This window comes from Botryllus schlosseri, chromosome 7 (assembly GCF_051294905.1).
Source record: "Botryllus schlosseri isolate E-star chromosome 7, Bs_hap1, whole genome shotgun sequence".
NCBI classification, from domain to species: domain Eukaryota; kingdom Metazoa; phylum Chordata; class Ascidiacea; order Stolidobranchia; family Styelidae; genus Botryllus; species Botryllus schlosseri.
The window spans coordinates 7,771,611-7,799,322 of NC_137242.1; the positions used below are offsets into that span (position 1 = coordinate 7,771,611).

Below are 27,712 nucleotides of genomic sequence, written 5' to 3' on the forward strand. Positions count from 1 at the left end.
ACTTTCCGGATGACGAACATACCGCGATCAGGCGATCTACCGATTCTAATTCTTTCTTAAACATATTCTAAAGTCTGGTCGGCTAGCCGCCTTTTATAGCTGCGTTAAACCCGAATACGGCGGACATTTTCATTACATCGCAGACTTGAAGACATATAACGCCACAATTTCAACATGTCAATATACGACCTATACTTGGAAAAATTGGCAATTTCGTTTTCCACCCAGGCTTTATATATAGCTTCAAGTGCTATAGGACTGTCCCGAGTAATATAGACAGATCTAGATTTCGACGCAATAACTGCTAGCCTACTTTCATTTCCGTCGAATGTGAAAGAAGCACTTATACCGAATATTTTGAAAATCGATGAAGCGTCAAAACATTGCACCCAAGTTAAGATAAAGACTTTTCTGACTGGTCGGTCTGTAACGTAGGCCTTCGCATAACTTTATTTGAACTCAGGACTGACATAGCATCAAACATTTGGTATTGTTATACGTTAGGCTATAGTTTTTCTCGTACAAATCGAGATTTGCTATTGTATCCTTGTTACTAGTGAATTATGCTTTAATATTCTCTTGGCAGACTGTAGGCTATTATAAGTGTATCTGTATAATTATTAATTATACTCCTGGTCTCTGGCAAGCCATGAAAATGATTTTAATATCACTTCCATTCCCATCAACGTTCCAAGGGTGAACGATATGAGCGTGTGCATTGAGCATTGAGCGAGAATCACCATGTAGCCTACCTTGTGTATTGTTGTAATTCCACCTGTCGAATATCCTATCCTATTGACATGTTCAGATATACATTTCCATGGTTTTGTTACGATCCGATACCAAATCATATATGACAATTATTCGCTGCGAATAATTGCTTTGTGATCCTCTACATACGTAGATATGGGTTATAAATTGATCGAGTTCAAGTTTATTCATAAAATTTCATCACTTCAAAACATCACAAGACTGTAATAGGAAGATACCGAAACCACTAGGAGTAGTCTTAAGATCAGATACCCACCTGGGCCTAGGCAGGCAACTTCTCCAGTGGGCGGGCCGGATACAGGAAAATGAAGTAGGGGAGATGTGGTACCAATGGATCACTGGGGCCGCAAATACTTAGAAAATTCTCTATGATAATTCCATGATTACACTCCGTGAACTTGTCTGCAATTGCTCGGTGGCAAAATCTTTCCTCACATAAAAAGAAATTCGACGTGCGCGAGCTATGGGGTCTCTCACAGATGTTTTTTTGTTTTGGGGGATGTAAAGTAAATTTATATCGACATATATATATATATATATAGAGAGAGAGAGAGAGAGATATGATATTCTTTTTCGCCTGCACCATCGATACATTTTTCTTTGTAACCCTCAACACGAACAAACCAGCAATCATTTTTATTGTGACGTGCAGGGCTTGTATCAGGCTATATAATGGCACCTATTATTTTTTTCAGTACTTTCCTTGAGTGGAATTTTTTTCGATTAATATATAAAATTCTAGGGGTGGGGACCGATGATACCATAGCCAAATCAAGCAAAATAATGAAGCATACTAATCATAAAACAAATGAAACAAGCCTACGTACAGAAAATCTTTATGTAATAATTGCATATGATATTTCATCGCTATAACGAGGTGTTTGGAAGTCACACTGTCGATTTTCGGGCAATATCTATGTACCCTCAAATTTATAAGTCCGAGCCTAAATCGAAACGTGATTTTATGACAACATTTGAGTAAATATTTATTCTATTTCTTGACGGTTGCGATCAAACATTCTTCTTTGGCTTACTGTAGCTTAGATTATAATACTGAGCAAGAACAGTTGTCACATCTGAGGCATTTAGGGTATATGTGTCATAGGTCCCCGGGTCGTGTGCCATTGGACCCACAGGGTGGGGACCGATGACACGTTCGAGCAACAAATTTTGAACCTCCATAAATATTTTTTGAAAAGACGGATATTCATGTATATGTGCGCGATAGGTATAGCTTGTATCAAAGTGCTGAGTAAGCAAAAGACCTGCTGTTTTCGGCTGAACATTTTGGGGCCAGCGATCATTTTCCAATTTTTGATCCATCGGTACCACATCTCCCCTACTAATTGGCGGCCGGATTGCTGAATCGATACATTATTGCCTTATTTATCCACATATACAAGGTGTAAATAGTATTTATTGAATGTATTTTAACGACAGCAATGTCACTTTAAAGCCATTTCTCGCCGATAATGACGAAGAAAATGTGGATTTGAGAACAGAATCGTCATACAGGCGCCGCCCTGTCTGCTTCTCTCTGATCAATCAACACACGGTGCAATCACTAATTAAGATTTCAAGGCGTTCGATAAGCCCGCGGTACCCCAAATTTACCAAGATATCAATTCATTAGGGCTGAGTGGGTGATGAGATAGGGTCGTTGTTCAACTGTGTGGCCTATTTTATCTCGATATTGAATTCATGCGAACCATGGCTTCTACGACATTTGAAAAGTGGCCCGCGACCCATTTTGAGTTGGCGACCCCTGGCGGCGTCTTACAAAAGCCTGGAAGTGTGCCGTGCCACAAGTTGGCGGCTACGGAATCAAAAATAAGAAATATCGGTCTGGTGTAAATGACCATAGTAGTCGACAAACACCATGATTACCACAAACGATATTAGGGTTGAGTCAGAGATGAGCGGATTTGAAATTTCTATGTCCTAATCCAATCCAAATCCGAACCTTTGAATCCATATCTAAATCCTAATCCATAACTTTTTCATATTCAAGTCCATGTCCAATCCTAATCCGATTTCAACTGGAAATTCAGAAAATATACTAATTTATGCAATGGAGGGATTCGAAAATTTTCTTTCACAACCAACGATTCACTTGATTCAAGATAACTTAGTAACCATAAGTACATTAATAACTGATCTGAATAAAGTTTGTCGACATCCTTTATAGGCCATATCGTCACCTCCAGTCAACTTTTTATGTTTGACGAAACAATAAATGTCTGTCTGTCAAATGTCTGTCATTCGCCACACGACATTTCAATCTCCCAGAAAATAGGTAAATCCAATCCAAATCCGACAAGATTTCACAAATCCTGTTTTTTCAAAACCTAATCCTAGTCCATGCTCATTGCTCATCTCTGGGTTGAGTACATCGTAAATGCCGACAATGCCAGTCTTCCCGCTTCGACGAAGTTACGCGTAAGCTTCACTCCCGCACGCTGCGTAGTGCGCTTTTACATGTATAGAATAACATACAGTCACTAAAATTTGACGTAGTAAGCAAGTAGCGGGGGATATCGGCAGACTGTAGCCGCGGGCCACATTATTAAGACGGAAAACTGTCCGCGGGCCGGACAAACTCCCGTCGCGGTCCGGATCCAGGGTTGTAACCAAGTCACATTGTTCCGAGTCACGAGTCAATCTTACTTTTGCGGTTTTGACTCGAGTCAAGTCGAGTCATTTTCAATTCATCACCGAGTCGAGTCCGAGTCCAAGTCACCGTTTGAAGGCTCAAGTCCGAGTCATAGTGTTATGACTCGAGTCGAGTCCAAGTCACAGTATTGAAGTCATGTTCGCCTCATGTTTTCAATCCTGAACTGGCTTATAGCTAAAAAAGGTCAGCTTTCCTGCTCAGCTCCCGAAATAGCCGCCGGAGCGTTACTAATATGAGAGGAAAATTTGGATTAACTACAAATAGAGATTTTCGAATTTTACCGGCCACCTCATGATATTGTTATATGGTGTAAAAATATGATTGATAGCAAATTTGGCTCAATTCCAACTAGAAAAAGCGAATTTATTAGAGTGGAATATTTTGGATATGAAAAGATAGTCGGCTTACTACTAGCATGTAATTATATTATATGAAATAATTTTTCACCAAAAACACTCCCTTTATTTTCAAATATATAATTTTCTCCTCTCATATCATTGATTGTACTTTTTAAAATTAAGCCAGATTCAGAGTTCTTTCCATGCAACATAACAATTTCACCAAGTAGCCACCCAGTAAAATAAATAAGAAGTTATTTTTGAATAACCCTATTGTACAAACATCACACAACATTAACCATTCATTATTATTCACGTGCACAATGCACATACCTAACAACACGTCAAATGGATGGATTGTATTGTGTGTTTTCACTGACAGCAGATCAAATCAATGATGAGTTACAATTCAAAAATACTAAAGTGGAAAGGAGATACTCATATATGTTATAGCGGCATGGCCTTAGAATAAATCCACATCAACTGAACACGTTCCACTGGTGCACTAGATACAGGAATTGACAAGCATTTTTGAACCACATTGAAGAGCATTGGATACTCATTATTTCTGGTCGCCCAATAATGCAAAGAATCATCGCCTTCAAATCTACACATGAGCTTATCAGTCTCTTCGAAGTACTTGGCCATCTGAGTCATTTCATTGGCGCTAATTGAACTTTGCTTCGATTGTTTGCTTGTATAATTGAAAAGTCTCGAGTACTTTGATTGCGGAGGATCTATTACTTTCATTACAGGATGATTTTGTACTATGGATTGCTACTATATGTGCCATTTTCTGTTGTTTTTACGGCGACATATCTGATATCAGACGTGTGCAACGAAAGTAGTGGCGAAAAATAGCGATATCGACAGAATTCGTCATATGCGTTGATCTAGCCAGTACGATTCGCAAATTTCTTCATCTTCAAGTCATATAAAATATGCCGAGTCAATGACTTGGGTCGAGTCATGCGTAATGACTCGAGTTCAAGTCGAGTCAATCCAAATATTGACTTGAGTCGAGTCGAGTCAATTTCCTTTTTCAAGAAAATGACTCGAGTCAAGTCGAGTCACCAAAAATTCGTGACTCGAGTCTGACTCGAGTCGAGTCATGACTCGAGTCATTACAACCCTGTCCGGATCCGGCCGAGGTGGATGTTAAATTAAAAGGATCGCTACGGATGCGTGTCGTTTGACATCCTCCTATCTGTTCATGACATCGCATTGTGTCTTATCGCGCTGTACATTGTATGTGACTTATTCAGTTGAAAAATATAACTCAACGATTATCGTATATTTCTTTTGAGTTTCATAATGCATACATTTTAGGTGATTACTTTTTGGACTCATTTCGATTTTTGAAGGTTCATCGGTCCGCAAAATTGGTTTTGAAATTTTAAATGTCCCAAAATTCATAAAAGGTTGACTACAACGGCGTCTATAGTCTGTATAGTACCACTGAGTCTTACACTCTCGTTGAAATATGGTCTCTCAAGTATTTTTACAGCTCAGTGATCACTCATGTCATAAATCTTCGTAACTGCATTTTCCGCCAGAACCAACGTAGTTGAAGTTAGATTTCTCTTTCCCGCCCTATCTACTCAGCAAATACCTTATGAAGTAAGATGGAATTTTACGCCGTCTAGTTTAACCAAGTTCATTGTCAATTCCTCGCATTCGATTCAAGCGTCTTCCTAAACATTGTTCGCCATGGATTCCGAAGTCGATCATTCATTGCTGTTCAAAAATGTTCGATTTTATACAGTTGGAGATATACAAGAACAGGTTTGTGTGATGATAGTGACTAGTGAGCGAATGTCAATGAATGATAAGATATGATTTTGCTAAGCCTTGGGTAAGCTAAGGTATCATCATAGCTTGGTAAATTTTCATCATACATGTAATATATAGTATAGTATAGTATATGTAACATCACTAACATGCTACCTTTCGCCCAAGACTCAAACGTTGTTGGAAAGCGGAGGGGCGAAAAGGGAGAGCTATTTGTCAGCCATTGTAACTCACGCGATAGTTACCGATTTCGATAGTGTTGATTTGGAGGAAGCGCAAGATTGTTGGCAAACACCGACAGTTACAGTGAGTGTGCATTATTTTGTATTATTTAATCATTATGAATAGTGTGAATATATTACTCTCTTCTACTAGACGTTGATTTTTTGTATTCATTTCTGGATTCAGTGGATTGCATATTTTCACATAATTGATTTGAAGTTATGTTGCAGTAATCGTAATCTACTGTTTGAATATCAGCTCTAGGCCTTGAAATTAAGTTGTTGCTATCCTTATCCAAATTACATAGGACGCTTGCATGAGAAATAGGTACGATGAGGCTAATCCTTTGGCGCAATTCTGTTATACTAGTATATTCTGATCTACAATATGGTCGTTCTTGATATTCCGTGTTTGAAACCATCCAGCAAAAGGCTTTTATTGAAGCAATAGTCTTGGAAATTTTCCTGTCTAATATTATTATTTCTCCTTGTTTATTTACTCCTTCTACTCGTCTACTCGTAGTGATCACTGGTAGGAGGCATTATTTTATTACTGATTATCCCAATTTTCCAAATAATCTAACATCGTGATCCTAGAATAGGTTTTGTGTCCGGCTATAAAATATTTATCATAGATAAATTGTTTATTTCAGGAACGATGGGTGCATCTCAGCTCAAAATGCAAGAAACTACTGCCGTATCCTTTTATTCTATCACATTGTGAGCTTTTTCATGTTAAATACGCTCTATGATGACCATAGAGTTATGATCCGTGTAAATTTATTCAAATTACATTCGGAGGGTAGGCCTACTTCCTCAGAATTTGACATATAGATTAGCTTGCAGACTGCCTGCAGAATCCTTAGTTGTGCATTCAAATCCATCATTCGTCAAAGTCATACGTTCAAACGTTCTGCAACCCTACCCGTTCCTGTTATAAATTTATTCCATTAAGTAGTATGAATCGAAAATGTTGATGCCTCTCGTCACCTCTCAATGGGTATTGATGTTTGATTGCCTCCTATGGCGAGCCATGCACAATATGCAATAGTTTATATTTGCATCATTGATTCCTTTGATCATAAACACCGATTCCTAATGTAAGCAAGCTTCAAATGGCACAGAACTTCAATATTGCAGCATACAATATATTCAAATTACAAAATTGTTCAGAGTGAATGAATTTACCAATGGATAGCCTGTATTGTTTGTTGGAATTAGTGATTATTTCCTCCATCAGATTCTAACATGCCACTAAAACCAAGTGCTGCATTTCAAGCATGTTTTGTCTCCTTGACATTCGACATCCACAGTACAGAAGCCTTCACACCCTCCCACGCACAACTGTTCTCAAAACTAGTATTCTGCCCGTCTCAACTATCCAAGAGAGACAGAGACTTGATATGGGGCTGCGTGACATTTTACGGGGGATCGTGTCAATTGTCGCTGAATGACAAATGCACGCATTTGATCGTGCCTAGAACTGTCGGGGTGAGTGCGATGTTCTTCGTATGAATTTATTTACAAATCTACATCCGATATTTGTTACTGTGAAGGCGAAATATGAAGAAGCTTTGAAGCATTCTGATGTCATAACCGTTGTGACTCCAGATTTTATCCTGGATTCTGTCAAGTCCAAAAAGTTGGAAGACGCTAAAAAGTATCATCCCTCTTTGGTGATCGAACCCAAGCCAGGTTTGTTGCGTGTGCTGTCTGGCTGAACCTTATCTTCAGATTAGTTGTTGTCGGAGTCAATTAAGTAGTAGGCCTACTCTGATATGTTTGTCTTGGAATGAAAGTAAAATTGCTATTTTTTACTGGAAAGTGATTCTATGAAAATACCAATTGTCGCCCAAGCATTCACTTGTACTTTTACAAATAGTCATACCTCCATTTGGGAGATTTTCTCGACAATAACATGTCACAGATCTGCTGTACAGTAGTCGAAACAGTTGATGAAGTGGAAAAGATGCATTTTTTCTCCTGGTTACCCCCCTTTCTTCAGTGATATAAAATTTTCATGGAGCTCTGATAAAAGTTTTTCGTCTCAAGCCAGTATAACTTGGAAAAGTTGATCGAATGATTCTCGCCGGCCCACCAAAATAGTAAAATATGTTCGTTTTTAAATGTCGAATAGCTAACAGTGCTATGAAAGATACCATTCCATCATGTAAAGTTTTACGATATTGTACTGCGGAGCTAATGTCATGGGAAATGTTGTAGTTTATGGGCACGGCTCTTAAGTGTGATTTAGGAAATGACAATTACTTTTAGAAATTGAAACGTCTGCCGACACGCAGCCATCGCAGGATTTGATAGCGTCGAGCTTACAGAGTGTCGCTATAACCACGGCAGCAGGTTTGCAAATGAATAATGCGCTACGATACATTTCAATTGCAGCTTGTTATTTTCACAGATGCGCCCAATCCCGCTTCACAGGCATCATTACCACCACCTTTCACATCTGAAAGCATTGCGACGGTATTACAGATTTGACCCATGATCCCATTGCGTGATGTTACGATTTTTTTCTCTTTCTCAGACGTTGGTCACCACTGCCCCGCCGCCTGTCACAATGCAGCAACATGTCATCAACAGGGCCGTGCCGAGTCAGCAACCGATTGCGATGTCGCAGCCGCACAACGTGATGGTCACATCAACCACGGGTGGCAGCGAGTCGATATCGCATTCGATTATATCACAGGGCGGACAACAGTATTACATCACCGGGCCTAACGCAGGAAACGCGCAAGCGATGGTGATGCAGCAATTTCAAATGCAGAGGCATCCGATACAGCAACCGCACCAGCAGAGGTATGTAGGCTACTTTATAGTGTGCCGGTGTACATGATGATGGGTCGTTGATCGATGTGACCAATGTTCTAACGATGCTGAAATTTCCAGAGGTCGTCAAAGTAGTCGTCATTAGTACTCGGGTAGAAGTAGAAGAGGGGTTGCAATGACTCGAGTCGCAACTTTTTTGTTGACTCAACTCGACTCGAGTCATTTTCTTTTCTTCGACTGGATTCAATTTATTTATCAACTCTACTCGAGTCATTTTGCATGACTCTACCAAGTCATATGACTCGACACATTTTATGTGACTTATTCAAGTCTCGTATATCGGGTCCGATTATTGAAAGAGGCCCAGAAACTGTCCTACTCTGTTTGAAGGAACATGCGTAGAGTGAGAAAAAGGAGTATATGATAAATTTGAGACCTTTTATGTCATTGAACTAACGTGAACTCGGCACTCAACACTGTGACTTGGACTCGACTCAGTACTCCCTTACTCAGACTTGACTCGGTGTTGAATTGAAAATGACTCGACTTTACTCGAGGCAAAACTTAAGAAGTAAAATGGTCTTGTGACTCGGAACCTTGTGACTTGGTTACAGCCCTGAGTAGAAGCAGCTATTTATCACGTAGTAGAAGTAGTTTAAGTGGCACAAGTAGACGAAACTGTTTGACTACTCCGAATAGTAGTTTGTTACTGACCTCCCATCACCGTTGGTCTAAGATCTCAGGATATTGCCCATGGAATTGTTCAGTTTGAAATATCACTTTATGAGGAGATATCGACGTAGCGTAAGGGTTGGACGGTTCAGCTTCCTAATAGGCCGGCTGTTGGTTGGAATACCGGCTTGGCCTGGCTCGAGACTCGCTTGTAAAACTTGAGTGCCTGTGGCGTCCTTGCTAGGCTGTCGGCAATACCGCGGAGAGGAAAATGACGTTACTGACTTGATATCCTTGTGGTTGTAGCATTGTATCGCTAATCAGCCGTATTTTGCTTAATGGGTATTTATTATCGCGACTCCTACAGTCCATGATTATTTTGGTGAATGTGCGATGTGCAAGTGCGCGATTGCGTGCTGCAAAATGTTGATCAATACTAATGATCATTTATCAATTCACTTTTAGCACTGTATTTCCTAGATTTGCCGCGCCTACTATGCAGCAGCAACGCTTTCAAAGCCCGAGCAATCCGAATCAGGCATCTCCGCGGCAGGCTACCCCGAATCAGAAGAAGCCGAAGAAGAGACGGGCATCTACTAAATCGAAAGCCAACGCAAAATCAACAAGTAAGTTGCACTGCACCATGGTACAAATCCGCGCCACATAGTATTATTGAAAATGCTTCTAACAAATATGCCGAAGTGCTGTATTTTAAGTGACATACTGCAACCCCGAATGTTTTTGAAGACAAGTATATTAATATTTGATTATTCAACTATGTAGCCAAATTAGAATCAAATTTTGAGTAGATTGCTTCATTTTCATTCATGGAATTGACGCGACCTGTGATTGTTGCCTAGTAGTATCATGATCACAAATATACTTTCAATTTTCACATGATTCATGACAAACCGAGATATTTCTACTTGAGTATGAGTAGGGCGCCTTGCTCTCGACTCGATCACCGCTAAGTATTCTGTCACTGAGAGCACACTTGAATGTAATTGTGAATTGTGATGCTGTCCCAAATGTATCTGATATCATAATCGCTCTGTACTGGCAGTTCGCTTCCAGTTCAAATCTGCCATATATTATAGGCTTTCAAACTTTGTTTCTTTATTCTACTTTTTCGTGTTGGGTTTTGTGATGGCGTGGCAATGATACCGAGTATTTTCATGCGGCTTTGCATGCTTTTATTCCGGACGATTATAGAATGCTCGGCTAGATGCTGTGTCGTCAGTTGTTATATTTAAAAAAAAAAAAACTTCTCATTTTGTTGGAATATTGGTGCATATTTTGTGAAATTGGAGAGCTTTATACTCAAAATATGCCTTCATCCCATTTACAACAACACAGTTTTACTATTCGTCTGTAGGTTTGTATCATAAGAAACACACTCTTCTACAGGTGCCAGCGTGCCTTCCTCGCCCATGCACACCAACCAAATGACCATGATGACGCAGCAGCAGTTTATGCAACAGCAAAACCAGCAAATGCTACTGAACCAGCACCGAATGCCCATGATGCACCAACAGACGGGCCAGCACGGCAAGGTCAACTTCATGCCGCCACAGCAAATGTACCAGACCCAGCACTTTCAAGCCGCCATGCACGGCAAGCCCCAAGGCACAACGCAAACTTCGCCGCAAAAGCAGCACATGATAACCGATCAAACCGGTATGAGGCACTTTATTCCTGGCACGTTCCAGCAAGGGAATATGATGCGCATGCAGCAACAGCAGCCCAGGCAAGCGAACCAGCAGATGATGCCGGTGCAGTTTAACACACAGATGCAGCAGCAGATTACGCAGCACCAAATCAAAATGACGGCCCAGCCGCAACAGAGACCGCAAATGACGATACAGCAGCGGCCCGTTATGATGGGTCAAGGGATTACCATGCAGAATCAAATGCAGGGGATGAACACCGCCGTGAAAATGCAATCCAGAATGCAGGCCCCGCAACAAGCTATGATGCCGCAACAACAACCATCGCCAAAAGACGGATTATCTCCACAGCAGGTGCCGATGTCCTTGCAGCAATCTCCTATCAAGCAAACAAACCAGGTTGCACCGCAGCCTGTCATGACACCGCAACAGAGGCAGGTCGTGATGCAACAGATGCATCAGAGACAGATGCAGTTACAGCAACAACAGCAATCGCATATGATGCAGAATCAAGGGCAGCTGCCGCCAGGCGGACACAAGCATACATCCCCCTCGTCTTCTCACGTGAGTTTTGCTATGTTTTTGTTTCTATGTGGTAAGAGACGAAGTGTTTCTACAGTTTCAAAATATTCCTGCATGAGCAGATTGTCGGTTTTGTGGCACTTGGTTAGATTTTAAACTGCCGCTGGCCTTTACGCTTTTAAAATTTTGTCTGGTGGAAAGTGATTCAGAGATATGGATTTACATTGCGCGTTTCCTAGGCAATGATGTGGTTCCCTTAAACTAAGACGCTCTTGTAGTCACTTTTTCGTATAAAAACACGACGCTAGGAGGGCCTATTTTAATGGGTGTCTAATGTTTCAGGTATTTCATGTGTTAGGGTAGGTCTACTTTTTGGAGCCCATCACTAGCAGGCAAGGTACAACTACAATAGTAGGATTAAGGACAGTGTTTTGCTTGAAAAGTCCTCTATTCTTTCTCGCATTACTGGTCTTAAGTGAGTTGCAGGCTTAATCTTATTCAGTTTGGCACTTGCACTTGCAGTCATTGTGACATGGGTTAAGTTGAAAGTAGACCATGATGACTCTATCACATCACAAAGCATTTTAAGTTTCTAAATCAGTTTAAACTTGAGTGTTTTATTTCTCGAATTAGTGGACAAGTGTTCAACCTCTTAGATTCCTGGTACCTAATAGAAAATAAAATTGAAGCATTGAGCAAGCAGTAACCCCTGTTATACAGCACAGACCCGACTTCCTCAAAGGCGTTAACGTTGGTTGCCCATTGTCCACAGTTGTTTCAAAATGACTCTTTCAGCTACCCTTTCATTCCTCCCATGTTACGCTTCTACTGGACTCGTTTTGGCTTTGATTCAGGCACAGTGGAGTAGTGTAGAGTGTAGCATTTGAACCTTTTTCGAGAGTATATGTGATCACTTTGACCCCCTCTTCATCTAGGCCTCCATAAACGTCGGCGGAATGGGAGCTATCTCACCCACGGCGCTGCAGCAGGGACTGATGATGGCGCAAGCCCAGCAGAATTCCACTTTCCAGCAGCCGCTGATCCACCCGAGCCTGCAGACGCCGCAGGACTACGGCAAGGGTGAGTGGGTGGACGGGTTCGTTGACCTTACAATAATCGCGATCCAGTTACTGTCCCAGGGGGAAGCACGAAGTCTAGAAGGCTGAAATCGAGGAAGAATAAAGATGGGGATGAGAATACGGATGGCAAGGCGAAGACGAAGGGCCGCACTAGACCAAAGGTACATTATTTCTAATTGTAGTGTCCGATTTTATTACAAGCGCTGACCAATATCGTGCAGCCAAGTGATTCTTTCTTGCTTACACATAATAAGGGTAATGGTATGCAAATTATGAACATCTGAAGGAAATTAACATAGCGGATAAAATACCACCGTCTAATTGCAGGTTTCATTTTCTTCTCAGCACAACTATAGTAATTTTGTTTCGTTTAACTATCACAAAGCAGATGTTCTTTTTCCAATCATCAACCACAATTTATAACCTTGGCTCTTTCGCACAATGCTTCGGTTAACCTACTGAAGTTGTGTGGAACTTGTAGGAAATAATCGTGGGTTCTCCGAACCAAGTTTTTGAATTGTCTTCATTTCCAAGTTTTCAAGTGCTTAATTATTCTGAGTTATGTTGATGATGTACAGCTCTGCTGAAATTGCCGCATTCGGTTTCTTCAATTCTGAGGTTCGAGCGTTGATTTAACTTCATATTTATGCCCTTGCTCCTATATATATTTTTCGTTTTATCATCACTGCTTGTTATTTGTCCTCCAGCTATTTGAAGTCAAACCGATAACTCGGTATCTTATGACAAAATCAGCGAGATAGAGGAATTTCTGTCGGATAATCTGACATGGAATATTTGACCGTGTGTACATGCCTTCGATGAATAATTCACCGTTTCGAAACTGTTTACTGTTTACCACCGATACACTGGAACATAAGATACAGCCATGTTCCGCAAAGTTGAATTCAGATTATTCTGTTCTTCCGGTTGCATAACTAACACCTCGTGCGAGGATTTGTTTGTGTTTTTCTGGATGCGTATTGCTTGGGTTCTGCGATACAAGATGTCTTTCTGGGATTGACTACTGCAGTTACAACATGTGACAAGACAAAATGTTTTAACCAACCCAGCACTGATTAAAATAGAATAGAAAAACAGTGAAACTGTCAATAACCAGACCAGTCAGTTTGACTTTCGCTTGTATTTTTGGAAAAAAAATAACAAGATGTTGGAACAATTGTATAGAGTCCCACAGCACCTTGGAAACAAACTGCAAGTTTATGTACGTGGCTAGAGAGGATGATCAATCAAACCCCCCCCCCCCCGACTCATTCTATTATAATTTAGCAAATTTTTTGACATTTGTAATGCGTACCCTCAGAATTGTCCAATATTTACAAATGTTTTTCTTTTTTAAATTCTAGGTACAGTAAAAAAAATAAATCGAAAAATTTCCAGCGGTTCACAAGATAATGCGATTCAAAATTCTCTTGTCACTAGGTGGTGCTGCATGCAAAAATCTTCAAATTCATATTTTTTGCTTTAATACTGGTGGTGAATCAATTGAAATGTCTGATTACACAATTCTGGGGCCAAGGAATTAAAAAAAAACTTTTTTGCTCGAAACTCAAAGGAAAAAAGTTACAGATGAAAAAATATTATAACAACTACGCAATGCAAAGAATTTTTTGTGTGATTTCGTTGGGGAATAGAGAATATTTTGAAAATCCAATTTTTTATATCAGTCATACTGCTTCAAAGTACATTTTGCATGTAGCGCCACCTACTGACTAGAGGATTTTGAATTGCATCATCTTTTGAACCGCTGGAATTTTTTCAATTTTATTTTTTTTAATGTACCCAACATTTGTAAATATTGGCCAAGTCTGAGGGTATGCAGTACAGCCCTTGCCAAGTTATAATGGATTTGGCCCCTCACGAAATCGCAATTCCTCGTGCTGTTGAAATTTATGTTGAATATAGTTTTATTGATTTTATTTCATTTTCAGAAGTCATCGCAGAGTCCCGCCTCTTCGTCGCCGGGAAGCAAAAAACTGCCGCAACCTTCCCCCGGCATGGGCACGGTCCCGGCATACTATCAAACCCCGATGAACGCGATGACCCCGCCCCCGAACCACAGTGCCTCTGTCGATTACGTCGGTAACAAACACATGTTCGCCACGCCCAACCCTACCGCGAGTCCGTTAGCTGCTACCGAGAATACGTTTGGGCAAGCGCAACGAACGATCTCGCAAACCAGCCCCAAAATGGAAACGAGATTTTTACCCCAACCTACCCCGACACCTACCCCACCGCCGAGGGGGTTGTTTGTCGATCCGCTTGAATCATTTCCGGAATCTTTTCAAGGAAAGTATTTTGGCCACGACCCTGCCGAGAATGGTAAGCCGTTGAAAGCTTTTGTTTGAAATTGGATTTGAACTCTAACTTGTCTTGCAGTTCCTAGGGAATTATGTCTCCTGGGGTGCGTTTTCGTGATCGCAGAGTACCAAGACACTGTGCCTGATAGCAAGATTATTGAACACTGGAAAAAGGTGGGCGTAGTTGACTTGGTTGCTGTACATCGTCCGTAACAGACGGTTGTGTTATTTTGATATAATTGTGTTTTTTAATGTTTTGCTCTATCATTAATCTAATCTTATGGCACAAGACTCAGGGTTGTAATTGTAATGACTCGACTCGAGTCACGATTTTCTGATGACTAAACTTCACTCGAGTCATTTTCTCAAAATATGAAAATGACTCAACTCGACTCGAGTCAATTTGTGTATTGACTCGACTTGTACTCGAGTCATTGCGGATGACTCGAACCAAGTCATATGACTCGAGACTCAGCCGGCCAAGACCGGCATTTCATTGTAGTTTCGAAGAATAGTAAAGTGACCACACTATTAGGATTTCGTCTATTGGCACTGGTACTTGATAATACAACCAAAAACTGCTAAAAGTGAGAGAAATTAGTATATTAAAATCATTCGTTATCTTCAAATAGAGTTATAAAAAGTGTGTTTAACAAGACTTTAACTGGAAACTGAGCAGTCAACACAATGACTTGGACTCGGACTCAAGTCATAATACCATGACTCGGACTCGGCCCTCTGCTTGCTGACTTGGACTCTGACTTGACCCGGTAGTGCATTGAAAATGACTCGACTGGACTCGAGTCAAAACTATGAAAGTGAGATTGACTTGTGACTCGGAGACTTGTGACTTGGTTACAACCCTGATAAGACTTGCACCCAGGGTTGTAACCTCTCACTTTTATAGTTTTGACTCGAGTCAAGTCGAGTCATTTTCAGTTCACCGTCAAGTCCATGTCGTCGAGTCCGAGTCATAGTGTTGTGACTTGAGTCTGAGTCATTGTGTTCATTGTTCAATTTTGAGTTGAGTATGTTCAACCCACTTTTTCGACTATGTTCAGTTGGTATAGAATCCCTCACATTTACAAAACGGTAATTTCCCTTGCACTCAACAGTTTCTGGCCATATCTTCCAAGTACCAGCACTGATAGACGAAATACCAATAATGTGATAGCTTTACTATTATTCGAAGTTACAATGAAAAGTCTATCTTGGCCGTCCTAGTCTCCAGTCGTATGATTAGGTCGAGTCATGCGCAATGACTCGAGTAAATGTCGAGTCAATACACAAATTGACACGAGTCGAGTCGTTACAAGCCTGCAGTCAACTAAGTAGCGCAAGTAAGCTGAACCTACTTGAATTTTGAATTTTTACGTCTGCAATTCTTTGTCCATCCTCCCACCCGATTTCTAGCGTTGAGCCAACGTTTTCAAATGCTTGCGTTTGATTTTTCGCAGATAATAAGCAAATTCGGGGGCATCGTCGAAGAGGAATACAACATGTGCACATGCACGCATATTCTTTGCATCAGCCAAACCACGTCTCTTTTCAAGTAATCATATCTTTACCAGCCTCCCGCGTAGTACAACGATTCCCATCGATTCTTTTCAGAAACGCACTTTTGGAGGGTAAAAGGTGCGTTACCGTTTACTGGTTGAACGACGTGTTACTGGTACGGAGATTGCAACCGCCTTGGCTAGCCATACACATACCCACTCCGTTTTCGCCTTCGGAAAAACCAGCCTCGAATCACGTAATTTGTCTGCATGCGAATCTCTTTACTGGTATGCTAAGAAGCTGTTGTTCCGTGCAGGCCGTAAGTTACACGGGATTTCATCAGAAAGAGCGTGAAAGAATTCGAATGATGGCTAGCGTGTGCGGGTGCAGTGTCTCCGGGTCTTTGAGTCGCAATAATTCAGTGTTGATATGTAAAGGGTAGGTGTCTTTCTTTGGTGCGTAATAAGTGCGTTCATCTCAAATTTTCTTGTTGCTATATCGATAGCACAGTGCTTAAGGGATGTAGAAAATGAATAAAAGATCTGAAATTCAATATGACTAATCTTCCAAGATATATTTTGAATAGTATATTCATATTGAAATGAACCCGAATATTGTCGGCTGACACTCGTCAGGGGTAATCGTCAGCAACTAGTCTATTTACATATAGTGTCAAATATTTCCAGTAAAAACTTGGTTGCATAAAAATTTACATGAAAAAATGAAGAAAAGCTGGAAAGGTAGAAGTCCTCTGTTACTGTTCACCTATGCCAATAGGAGATAGGACTAATCATGACTTGCGTGTTCCTCGCGTAGATTTTTTTATGCAAACTGCTGTCGCTTCCTCTCCAGAACGCTAAGCCTGAAATACAACAAAGCCAGGGAGTGGAAGATATCGTGCGTCACCGTGCGTTGGTTGAGGGACGTCCTGCTCGGCGATGCCGCCGCCGTAGCCGATCCCGGCCAATCGAAATATCAGAATTTTGACGACAATTGCCAGGACCTTTTCAGCCTTGACGAGAGCCGGGTGCAAAAGATACTCGGTAAGAATTTTCGAGCATAATCATGGCTCCACGTGAACTGTTTTCAAAGACTGTTCACCTAGTATTGTCAGCAGAAAGTAGCTTCGGACATGTTTTGGCCCTTTAAAAGATTCAAATCATCTTGAAAACCAGTGGTTATAACATTTTATAGTTATGCAATTGCTTAAATAGCTGGTTCGTGGCACATAACTTGAAGTTAGCTTTTGATACAACATCGATTGTAGTCAAATATTTCCTGAACTTCAACACTTTTTGGTTGCGTCTTTTCAAGAGTTAACCGCACACTGATGGGATTGAAATATAGACTTGAAAACAAAACCAAAAAGGCAAAGCGTGACGTAACAATCAGAATTACGTACCATGAGATCCGCTATTAAACTTTGGAACATGCTTTTAAGTCCGTTTAAATCCCTTTAGTGTGCCGTTAACTCTTGAAAAAAGGCACCCGAAAAGTCTTTGACTTCGATACATATTTTACTACAATGGATGTTGTATTGAAAGTTGTGCTATTACACGTATTTGCAGCACCACTGATTGTTGTTAGTTCTGGATGGAGTCGTTGTTAGATCTGGGGGAAATCGCGTGTCTGGATGATTCTGAATGAAGTATTAGACATAGAGTAGGACATTCTAGTATCATTCAATATGTATGGATGATGTTTAAGAATTAAAAAATGTACCTCTTCCGCGACCTCGAATAACATAATGCCAATTTTACACCACTTGCAGATAATTTGGTATATTTTTGCGATAATGCCGCGTGTTGATCACCACAAAAATGTAATTTTCACCACTACAAATAGCTGGATTTAGTTAGGTTTCGGTAACTTCCTGTTCAGATTCCTGGCGCGTGCCTGTGCGGGTCACACTCGACTGCATGCAGAGGGCGAGGGTCAAACGGAAAAGCAGCGCTCCCGAGTCGAACCTGCCCGTGGCGAAACGCAGTCGCATGGAGGGGTCCTATCAGTCGCTGCCAAGGGTGTGCTTTACTGGGTTGCCTCCGAAACAAGTCGGGGAACTGCAGAAGGTGAACTTGTAGGCGTGAAAAATACTTAATGACATAGACTTGCGTCAATTATTTTCGCCAGCAACTAGTAGAGAATTGGAGAGTACATTTTGGATATACAATTATCTCCCTAACTCTCTAGCAAAGTTCTAAGCAAGTCACGAGTCGAGTCAATACTAAAAATTGACTCGAGTCATTTTACGTGTTTGAAAAAATGACTCCAGTCGAGTCACCAAAAAATCGTGACTCGATTCGGAATCGAGTCATTGCAACCCTGCTCTCTAGTTGCCGACGATTATCCTCGACGAGAATCAGCCGAAAACATTCGTGTTCATTTGTGTATAATGAAGTTCTGTAACTCCCAGGAGTCTTTTAAAGTAAGTATTCCAGGCCTAGTTTAATAGAACGAAAACAGTTTGAAATGTTGACAGCTTGAGTAAGTAATGCGAGTAGGCATAACTTACTCGGGTGCTCCAAAAAAGTCGAAGTACTAGCTTGATGACCACGCCTGCTTGAAAAAAGCGGGAAAGACCTGCTCTAAATCAACTCTTGCGGTGAATCGAGATGACTTGTTACTCGGAGGTAGAAGAGTGGCCATTCGTTCTTCCATTTGTGTTGTGGTCGTTTTATCGGAATCCGCCAGCCTTGTTAGTGCCTACCAGAATAGAGGTCGACCGATATTGATTTTTACAGGCCGATACCGATATATCGGCTCACTCACAAGGCCGATACTGATGTCATAGGCCGATATTAATATGGAGGCAGCAGAGAACAATTTCACCAAAAATATTATATATTAGGCAAGATGGCACTTGTACATGCCACAGAAAGCTGAACGAGAAAACTGAAATTGAAAGGAATTATTGCTTAATTGTGCACATTTGATGAAATTCGGTGTAACCCAAAAAGCAAAATATGATATAGAATTGCAGATCAGTCCAGAAAAGGTAGATTGTAATACAGGAAGCATTGGTTCTCTGCATGCTCACCCAGCTAAACTCGTCCGGCAAGGGTAAATCTGTCATATATCGCCCTTTGCGTTGTCGATTTCTTGGAGATTGAGAACACTGAGCATTGAATTTCCGAAATTTTTGAATTTTTTTTTTTATATAAAATATCGGCCGCTATGTCGGCCTTCATAGGCCGATATTGATAATCGGGAAAGCTCGAAATATCAGCCTCGATAATCGGCCATGTTGATAATCGGTCGACCTCTATACCAGACATCTCATTGTAACTTCGAAGAATAGTTAAGTCAGAACATGATTGGTGCTTCGTCTATCAGTCCTGATACTTTTGAAATAGGGCCAGAAACTGTTAGGACTGAGGAAAATTACAATATTATGAATGCTTATGTCACTCGAGTAAAGTTGAAAACAGTGGGTTGAACTCAAAACCGAACATTGAACGCACTGACTTGGACTCGAGTCACAACCCTATGACTCAGACTCGACCCTCTACTCACGGACTTGGACTTGACCCGGTAGTGAATTGAAAATAACTCGAGGCAAAACTATAAAAGTGAGATTTACTTGCGACTCGGAACCTTGTGACTTGATTACGACCCTGGTGTCAACAAGAGGAGTTTGTGTAGAATCTAAAAATAGTATATTGAGCTGCTGTTCTCGAATATTTATAATTCCATGCCGGAAGCATTGATATTTTGCGATACGAGTGTTGATACGCAATGTTCTTTCCAATTCTCTACTAGTTGCCGACGATAACTCCGAGTGTCAGATGAAAATATTTATTTATAATTAGGACGATCAAATAAGTCAAATTTTGTTAAATTGCTGGGTATGGTATGACAGTCCCAACCAGAGATTAAGATCATTAATGTAATTCTTGCGTTATGTGCGAAAACGCCTAATATATATGCATGAGGGAAAATTCTGTCAAAATTGAGTTGTTTTTTTAAGTAAAAAAATGTCAAAAGTTTGAATATTCAGGTCAAAATCCTCCGTGTCTCAGGTTAAAAAAATTGCTTAGCTTCTAATAATATATCTCATTCATTTCAATGCGAATAGATTATTCAGCAGTATGGTAGAAGGTGACGAATGATCCTGACACGCCACGCGTTTCAGATTTTGGAATCCTTGCAAGGGCAGGTCTGCAAAAACGTGAGGCTCAGCACGCATCTGGTAGCGGAACGAGTCTCGAGAACGGTCAAGTTTCTGTGCGCGGTCTCCGCATGCCAATACATCGTGACCCCGGAATGGATCGAGGAGAGCGCCAAAAGCAAGTGGCTTCTCGGTAATTGCGTTGCGATTTTGGCGTTCGCGCGGCGGTGTCGAGCATCCGTCTGTTTTGTGCAGATGAGGAAAAGTATCTCTTGAACGATAACGTGGCCGAAGAGAAGTTTGAGTTTTCGCTCGGAGAATCCTTGAAGAAGGCAAAGGCGAAACCACTGTTCAAAGTGAGTTGTTATTGCGGAGTACTCTGGTACGAGTGGGGCTTTTGCCAAAAATTTGAGTACTGTACTCGATATTTATTGTAATGGTTCAAGTGGAGTAATGAGTACTGCAATTTTAAGCATGGTTGCAATGACTCAACTCAAGTCCGACTTGAGTCACGATTCTTTGATGAGTCGAGTCATTTTTTCGAATGCGTAAATGACTAGACTTGAGTTGAGTCAATTTGTATGTTGACTCGACTTGTACTCGAGTCATTGTGAACAGTCTCGAGTCATATGACTTGGTTCGTCGTAATTTTGAAGAATAGTAAAGTTGCCAGAGCGACTCGAGCAGAGTTGAAAAAGTGGGTTGAACTCAAAACTGAACAGTGAACACTATGACTCGGACTCGATCCTCTACTTACTTGGACTCGACTCGGTTGTGAATTGAAAATGACTCGACTTGACTCGAAACTATAAAAGTGAGATTGACTTGTGACTCGGAACCTTTCGACTTGGTCACAACCCCGAATTTCAGTTTCCGTGCTCCCACTCTCCCTCTCTGCCATCCGTGAAAGCCTTGAAACGTAGATCGGTCATTTCACAGCGTTCATACGATGACCAGTGACCAGGCGACAGTAATGTCTCAAAAGCTCAATGAAATTGACATGATCGAAAATATCCCAAAAACTCTGAAATTTTTTAGATTTGAACATTCCAAATCATCTATACCGCTATGATATATTAATGTGTGATAGTGTTGCTTGTCTTGATTTAGCCCGATCTCCTAATTTCAAGTAGGAGCAGGATTTCCAAGACGTATCAATATTACTTGAAGCAGAAGATATATGGTCTGAGAAATCCTCGGGTAGCTTGAAGAAGACGAGCCTTCCCAGATTTTTTCCAGGCAATTGCTGGTGACATCTTTTAAAATCGCGAATTACGATCCGCGAGCATAATCGGGCACTGCGTTTGTGCGGTCTCCGTGACGAATTGAGTAATGTGAACGATGCGAAGCCCTTGCAAAACTACTTCTAATAAAGATTGCCGTAAAAAACTGTAGGAGTAAAAGTGGATGCAGCGTAAAATCATAACTAGAGCTTGATAGGAAGTCGGTGAACAATAATTCTTGACCGCTAGACTGGAAATATTGCTATATTTCGTATAGCTTACACTTTCAAAGTGCTCAGATTCATCCTTTCTAGTCTATATCATGTGCAAGTACGACAATGGCTGTAAAGTTGTTGAAATGATTGCTCTGAAGTTTTGAAAATGCGCCTTTTGAGGTAGATTCCACCTTATTTGAATATCGGCTGAATATATCGGTGTTATTGGTGAAGATGTTAGATATCGGTTTTATCGGTATCGGCCCAAAAATCGGTCGGGCTCTAATAACCACCTACTTGAGTACTTTGAAAAAGTAAGATTACTTTGTTTCTAACCACCTTTGAACACTACCATGTGCTTTACTTATTTGTGGGGGAAACCCACTTGAGTATTTTCAAAAAGTAGAATTGCTTGGTTTCCAGCAATCTTTGAACACTAAAATGGGCTTTACCTTGTTTTTAGTGAAAGTCAGAGAGTAGCCGTGCTCAGTTTCCGAGCGCCGCCGCGTGTTCAACCGTACTGATCGTTTGTCGAATTTTCAGGGGTACATATTCTGCATAACCGACAACGTGGTGCCGGACAGAAAAATTCTGGCGGAAATCGTTGAGTGCGCCGGCGGCAAGGTAGTCGAAAAGATTCCGACCGTGCCCATGTTGAAACGCTTGAAATCGAGACAGGTGAGTTTGCGGCTGTCTCCAAGACGCGTAGTCGTAACCCAGTAACGAAGTGTAGTGAATGACGTAAATCTCTGCCCAACTCGAGGGGGACGGTAGTCGTTCAGGCTATTCGAGACCTGTTAAAACTGCTTAAAAATCAAAAACAGGTTTGAAACGTATCCGGGTAAGTGAAATGTCCCTTTTGCAACTGATGCAGAATGATTAATTCAGCCACGAATATGTTTTCTATTCAATATGTTACTTTTGAGTAGTTGGAATTCCAGTAATTTCTGATTAATGATAGTAGTCTTATAGGTTAGGGTTACCATACTTTTGAGAAGATTTGTCCTCTTTTTTTGAAAGTCTCCTCGGAGAACGCCCTTTTTTTCCTCTTTTTTGAGATTTTGTCCTTTTTTTTATAATTTTGGTCTAATTTACGGCCAAATTCGAGTGATATACCGTGAATCGGCCCTGAAGTAACGCTCCGGCGGGTCCTTCGGGAACTGAGCCGGAAAGTTGACGAACTTTTTTCTTTCCTAATCACCCACCCGATAATGTGAAACAAAAACTGTATTTTGGGCACTGACCGAGAAAGTCGACTTTTTTTTCAGGCTTTTCTTCTGGTTTTGCGAGTTTGAAAAAGTGGCCCCTTTTCAGATTTCCAAAATACGGTAACCGTGTTATAGGTAGAAATGGAAGACTTGTGGACTACTGATGATCTCACATGTGGCGGTTGGTCAAAAATAGGTTTAGCTTGAAAATCAGGCCAGTCAAGCCTTAAGAGCTGATATGACAAAATCTTATATGCAAACTGCGTGTGCAATGTGCATATATTGGTTGTTTTCCCAGTGATTGATTTGTTTTCATCAGAATGGTTAGGAAGCACATCCTACAATACGTCAAGAATGCGTGGGCAAAGTGTGTTCGGTTTACATATTGTATCGTCTCGAAACATCGGTTGCCTACCGGCCTAGCCTCAGCTGCCCATCCGACAAACAGTTACACCCTTTGTGACCATGGCATGATATGTATATTGAACATGATTAGAACACGAGATGTATCGCACAATAACAATCAGACAAGATACTACACAACTCATTTTTGTATCCAGGCTCCAAACAACCACCTGCTCCTCGTGTCCTGCCCGGCAGACGAGGATCTCGTAATAAAATGGAAGCAAGAAGGCATCCCGGTACACAACGCCGAGATCATCTTGAGCGGAGTTCTCAAACAAGAAGTCAACGAGGCGATATATCAGCTTTGAGTCGCTGCCCGTTTCAATTCCAGAAGCAATCAAGATCCATTCTTTCACACTTCGTTTCAGCACGCTCATGTTAGCTCTGACGTTTCTCTTTCTAAATAAAATATTTTAAGCGGGTCTTCCTCTTTCCAATACGTTTCCTGCACCGCCTCCAAGTCCATGTCGAGAGCGAGAGGCTGAAAAAGTAGAGGAATTTGTTTCATCACGTTATCGCCGGACAGCTTCAAGGCGGTTACTTTGTATTCCTCCTCATGGTACACGTAGATGTCGTATTGTTTGTCTGTCTGCGTCGGGTCTTCTAATGAGTTCTTGTTGTTGGCCCTGGATTCCAGATTGATTCGGACCTTCACAAATTCTGCCAGGTGGCTTACTGTGGCTTGGATTGACGTTTTGATGTACCTGTACGGTGACGTATTGAGTTAGGGTCTTGGATCACGTCTGGCAGCACAATTCATAGCAAACTAAGGCAACTGATCTATCAATAAGCAGGCTGGCCCATGCAATATGTATTTGTTACGTAGAGAACAGCAGTTTCATTGACTGGAGGATTTCAAAATATTGCTGTACACATGCTCCAACTACTCACCTAACTGCCTTTTTAGAATCGGGGCCCTTTTGGTCAGGGTGCGGTTTGAATATCATTTCAACCGACGACATATCGATTGACTCGTCCGAGTCGGTGGATTGCATCTCGGGTTTTTCCTCGGTTTTGGGGGATTCCTTCGGAGCGCTCGCCGAAGGTTGGGGATCGGTTTTGGGGTCCTGTTTCACGTGAGAGGGCTTGTCGAGGTGAATCTTTTTGCTCGGAGGCGGCGCCGTTGTGTCACAATGCCCTGCAATGCAATGAATATCCAGAGGTTGACATCGTTATACTTGAAGCAATATTGCAAATGTCAACTTGAACAGAAGTAGCAATTCCTGAGTAATTAAAAGTACACTGGCCAAGTTTTGTCTAGAACAGAAAATTAAGTTAAAGTTCATTAAGTTAAAGATCATAACCAATTGAGTAATACAGTGCGAGTAGGTAAAACCAATTAGAGTATTATGAAAAAGTAAAAGTAGTTCGTTACTGATCACCTTGTGAATACCCACTGTGTGATGCATGTCAAAAAGTTGAAAAAATTTGAAAATCCCGAATCTAGATTCAAAACAAATACAGTAAGGCTCTTCAAAAATAACTTTTTTGCTCAAATCATACTGGTTACTTGATAAAATTGTTAGGTTACCTAATTTAAGCCTACACACAAAATTTGGTTCAATTCCAGCCAGTAACCGCTTTGCTACAGGAGAAGAAAGTTTCTATTTATTATGAAAATAAATAATAAAAAATTTGAAAATTTTCTGTTCACCCGATGAAAGTGTTAGGCTGTCTATAGAAACGATGCTCACAAAATTTGGTTCAATTTCAACACGTGGAAGCGGAGTTATTGCCGTCGAAAAATTTGGATTTGAATAAAATAGTATTTACGGTGACCGATTCTTTGTTTATTTATTATAGTTGTGCTCACCGTAAATGCTATTTTATTCAAATCCAAATTTTTCGACTGCAATAACTCCGCTTCCATTGGTTGGAATTGAACCAAATTTGGTGAGCATCGTTTCTATAAAGAGCCTAACACTTTCATGGGGTGAACAGAAAATTTTCAAATTTTTTATTACTCATTTTTATATAGTAAATAGAAACTTTCTTCTCCTGTAGCAAAGTGGTTACTGGCTGGAATTGAACCAAATTTTGTGTGTAGGCTTAAATTAGGTAACCTAACAATTTTATCAAGTAGCCAGTACGATTTGAGAAAAAAAGTCATTTTTGAAGAGCCCTAAAATACAGTGCAAATATTGGAAATAATTTTGGGGAGAGAAAAACATAGTTTCCAATTCCCAAGGAAGAAGTCCATAAACGTATCTTTTATGATGCGTGCCACTTACAGATCAACATTCGCTCATAACTTTTCATATATTAACAGAAACAAATATAATGGTATGAGCTGGCTGGCAGGCAGAGTATCCAATAATGTAGTAGCAAAGCAGGCTACTCCATTCCAAATTATATAGCCTACTGGCTGAAATGATTGACCAACCCTGTTTTGCCGGTCCCCTCTTCAACATGGCTGCTGCGTTTTCACAAGCCTTGGCCGCCATCATATTGTCGTGTTTCCTAATCTTTTGAAGCCTGCCAACGACAAAAACTTCAGATCATAAAACAGCCTACAACTATACGCGGCATAACCTACCTGTTCATTGCTTGCGACTTGAGACCTTCTTCTACGCTAGCGCTGAGCGCATTTCCGTTGTGATGCTTGGTGAGACTCTGCAGCATTCTCTCTTGGTGTTTTTCATATTCGTCGCGGGACGGGTAGATTTTCGAAATCAACGCGTCGAAATTGGGATCTGGTCTCAATGATCTACGCGACACGAGCTTTTTCCGGCACGTCGGACATTCCTTGTTTCTGAAATTAGTTGGAAATTGATGAGTATTGGAAGTGGATTTGATATCGAAGACAGGACTGGAGAACAAGAAAGTTGACAAGTTTTCCGAACAAGATTAGAATTAAATGAATATGGAGAAATCTAAATTCCAAATTTGAGAATTAGAAAGAAATGCAATAAAAATCAAGTTATTTCTCAATGTTGGCAATTGTCTGCACACCAGGGTTGTAATGACTTGACCCAAGTCACAATATTCTTATGACTCGAGTCATTTTCTCAAAATAAGTAAATGACTTGACTAGAGTCATTGGGCCCAAGTCATATGACTCGAGACTCAGACAGCCAAGACCGGCATTTAATTGCAATTTCAAATAGTAAAGTAACCACACTATTGGGATTTCCTCTATTGGTACTGGCATAGACTACTTGAAAACGCGACAAGCAACTGCAAAAAGTGAGGAAAATTAGTATGTTATAAATGCGAACTACCCAATATCATCAAACAGATTTAAAAGTAAGAGTAAAAGTAAAAGCGGATGACTCGAACTCAAGTCACAATACCATGACTCGGACTCGACCCTCTGGTCGCTGACTTGGACTCGGTGGTGAATTCAAAATGACTCGAGTCAGAACTATAAAAGTGAGATTGACTTGTGACTCGGAGCCTTGTGACTTGGTTACAACCCTGCTGCACACCAAGCTTGACTAATTTCTCGCTAATTTTGTAGCATTTTCAAGAAAACCAGAGATTTTAATTAGATCATATAAAAATATCAAAAATTAGAATAGCATTAGATTGCTGGTATTTTTCTCTAATTATAGACGACAAAAATTATCTAGTTGTCCAAGTTTGAACAAAGACAACGTCTTACCCGCTTCTTAAAGCCGTGGTTATGCATTCGGCACAAAAACGATGCAAGCACTCTTTGGTGGTCATTGTGTTCCGCAGCATATCCAGACAAATCGGGCACATCAACTCATTGTGTAGACTTCGAGGCGAAACTGCAATCTCCGTGTTGTCCGTAATCACCTCCTAGGATAAGAAGATACCGAAGTTTTTCAAGTTGCCCGAGTCCTTGGCAATAGATATAGTCATACCTGAGGTGTGCGCTGGAGTTCATATGGAGTTAAGTCCCAACTTTTTGTTGACTGGAGAGCACTGGCGACAGCAGATTGAGACATTGCCGCTATCGATCATAAGAACCGAGGAAGTATATAGGCTTACTGGGCAGAATGGTAACAGATTGAATACAACTTTAGGAAGTCTGAAATCACTTCAATTTCTATATATTATACGTAGGATACTATAATTTTATCGTATCGCAATCTTGTGGTTTTCGAAATGATCAAATTATCAATAAACTCATCTTAACAACAAGCTAAAACAATCATAATCCAGTGCTATCGCTTGACATCTGCTGCTGAACTGAACTCACCGCGGGTCAGGTGTACGCTGACGGGGCTGACGAGAATGACGGATACAGCGA

General features: G+C 40.8%; 2 protein-coding genes across 3 annotated transcripts; one reads left to right on the top strand and one right to left on the bottom strand.

The window, feature by feature from the left end:
• The first annotated feature begins 5,320 nt into the window (after nucleotides 1-5,320).
• Nucleotides 5,321-23,930, top strand: LOC145443758 (uncharacterized). 2 transcript variants are annotated; one of them, XM_080321711.1, is made up of 23 exons: nucleotides 5,321-5,568; nucleotides 5,743-5,880; nucleotides 6,449-6,492; nucleotides 7,109-7,286; nucleotides 7,352-7,490; nucleotides 8,070-8,153; nucleotides 8,212-8,276; nucleotides 8,338-8,609; nucleotides 9,732-9,877; nucleotides 10,659-11,482; nucleotides 12,376-12,520; nucleotides 12,568-12,680; nucleotides 14,469-14,859; nucleotides 14,917-15,011; nucleotides 16,295-16,389; nucleotides 16,449-16,590; nucleotides 16,651-16,772; nucleotides 17,187-17,377; nucleotides 18,216-18,403; nucleotides 20,467-20,635; nucleotides 20,698-20,798; nucleotides 22,424-22,558; nucleotides 23,649-23,930. In XM_080321711.1, exons 1-23 carry the CDS (start codon nucleotides 5,494-5,496, stop codon nucleotides 23,799-23,801), a joined length of 4,005 nt encoding a protein of 1,334 aa, XP_080177837.1. In that variant the 5' UTR covers nucleotides 5,321-5,493; the 3' UTR covers nucleotides 23,802-23,930. The 2 variants fall into 2 exon arrangements, with proteins under 2 accessions (XP_080177837.1, XP_080177838.1); XM_080321712.1 differs by having other exon boundaries at nucleotides 12,580-12,680.
• Nucleotides 23,545-27,531, bottom strand: LOC145443762 (E3 ubiquitin-protein ligase RING2-like). Its single transcript, XM_080321716.1, has 7 exons — nucleotides 27,324-27,531; nucleotides 27,098-27,258; nucleotides 26,030-26,245; nucleotides 25,877-25,968; nucleotides 24,385-24,631; nucleotides 24,035-24,197; nucleotides 23,545-23,974 (listed from the first exon to the last, which is right to left on the bottom strand). Exons 1-7 carry the CDS (start codon nucleotides 27,405-27,407, stop codon nucleotides 23,867-23,869), a joined length of 1,071 nt encoding a protein of 356 aa, XP_080177842.1. The 5' UTR covers nucleotides 27,408-27,531; the 3' UTR covers nucleotides 23,545-23,866.
• Between the last annotated feature and the right edge of the window lie 181 nt (nucleotides 27,532-27,712).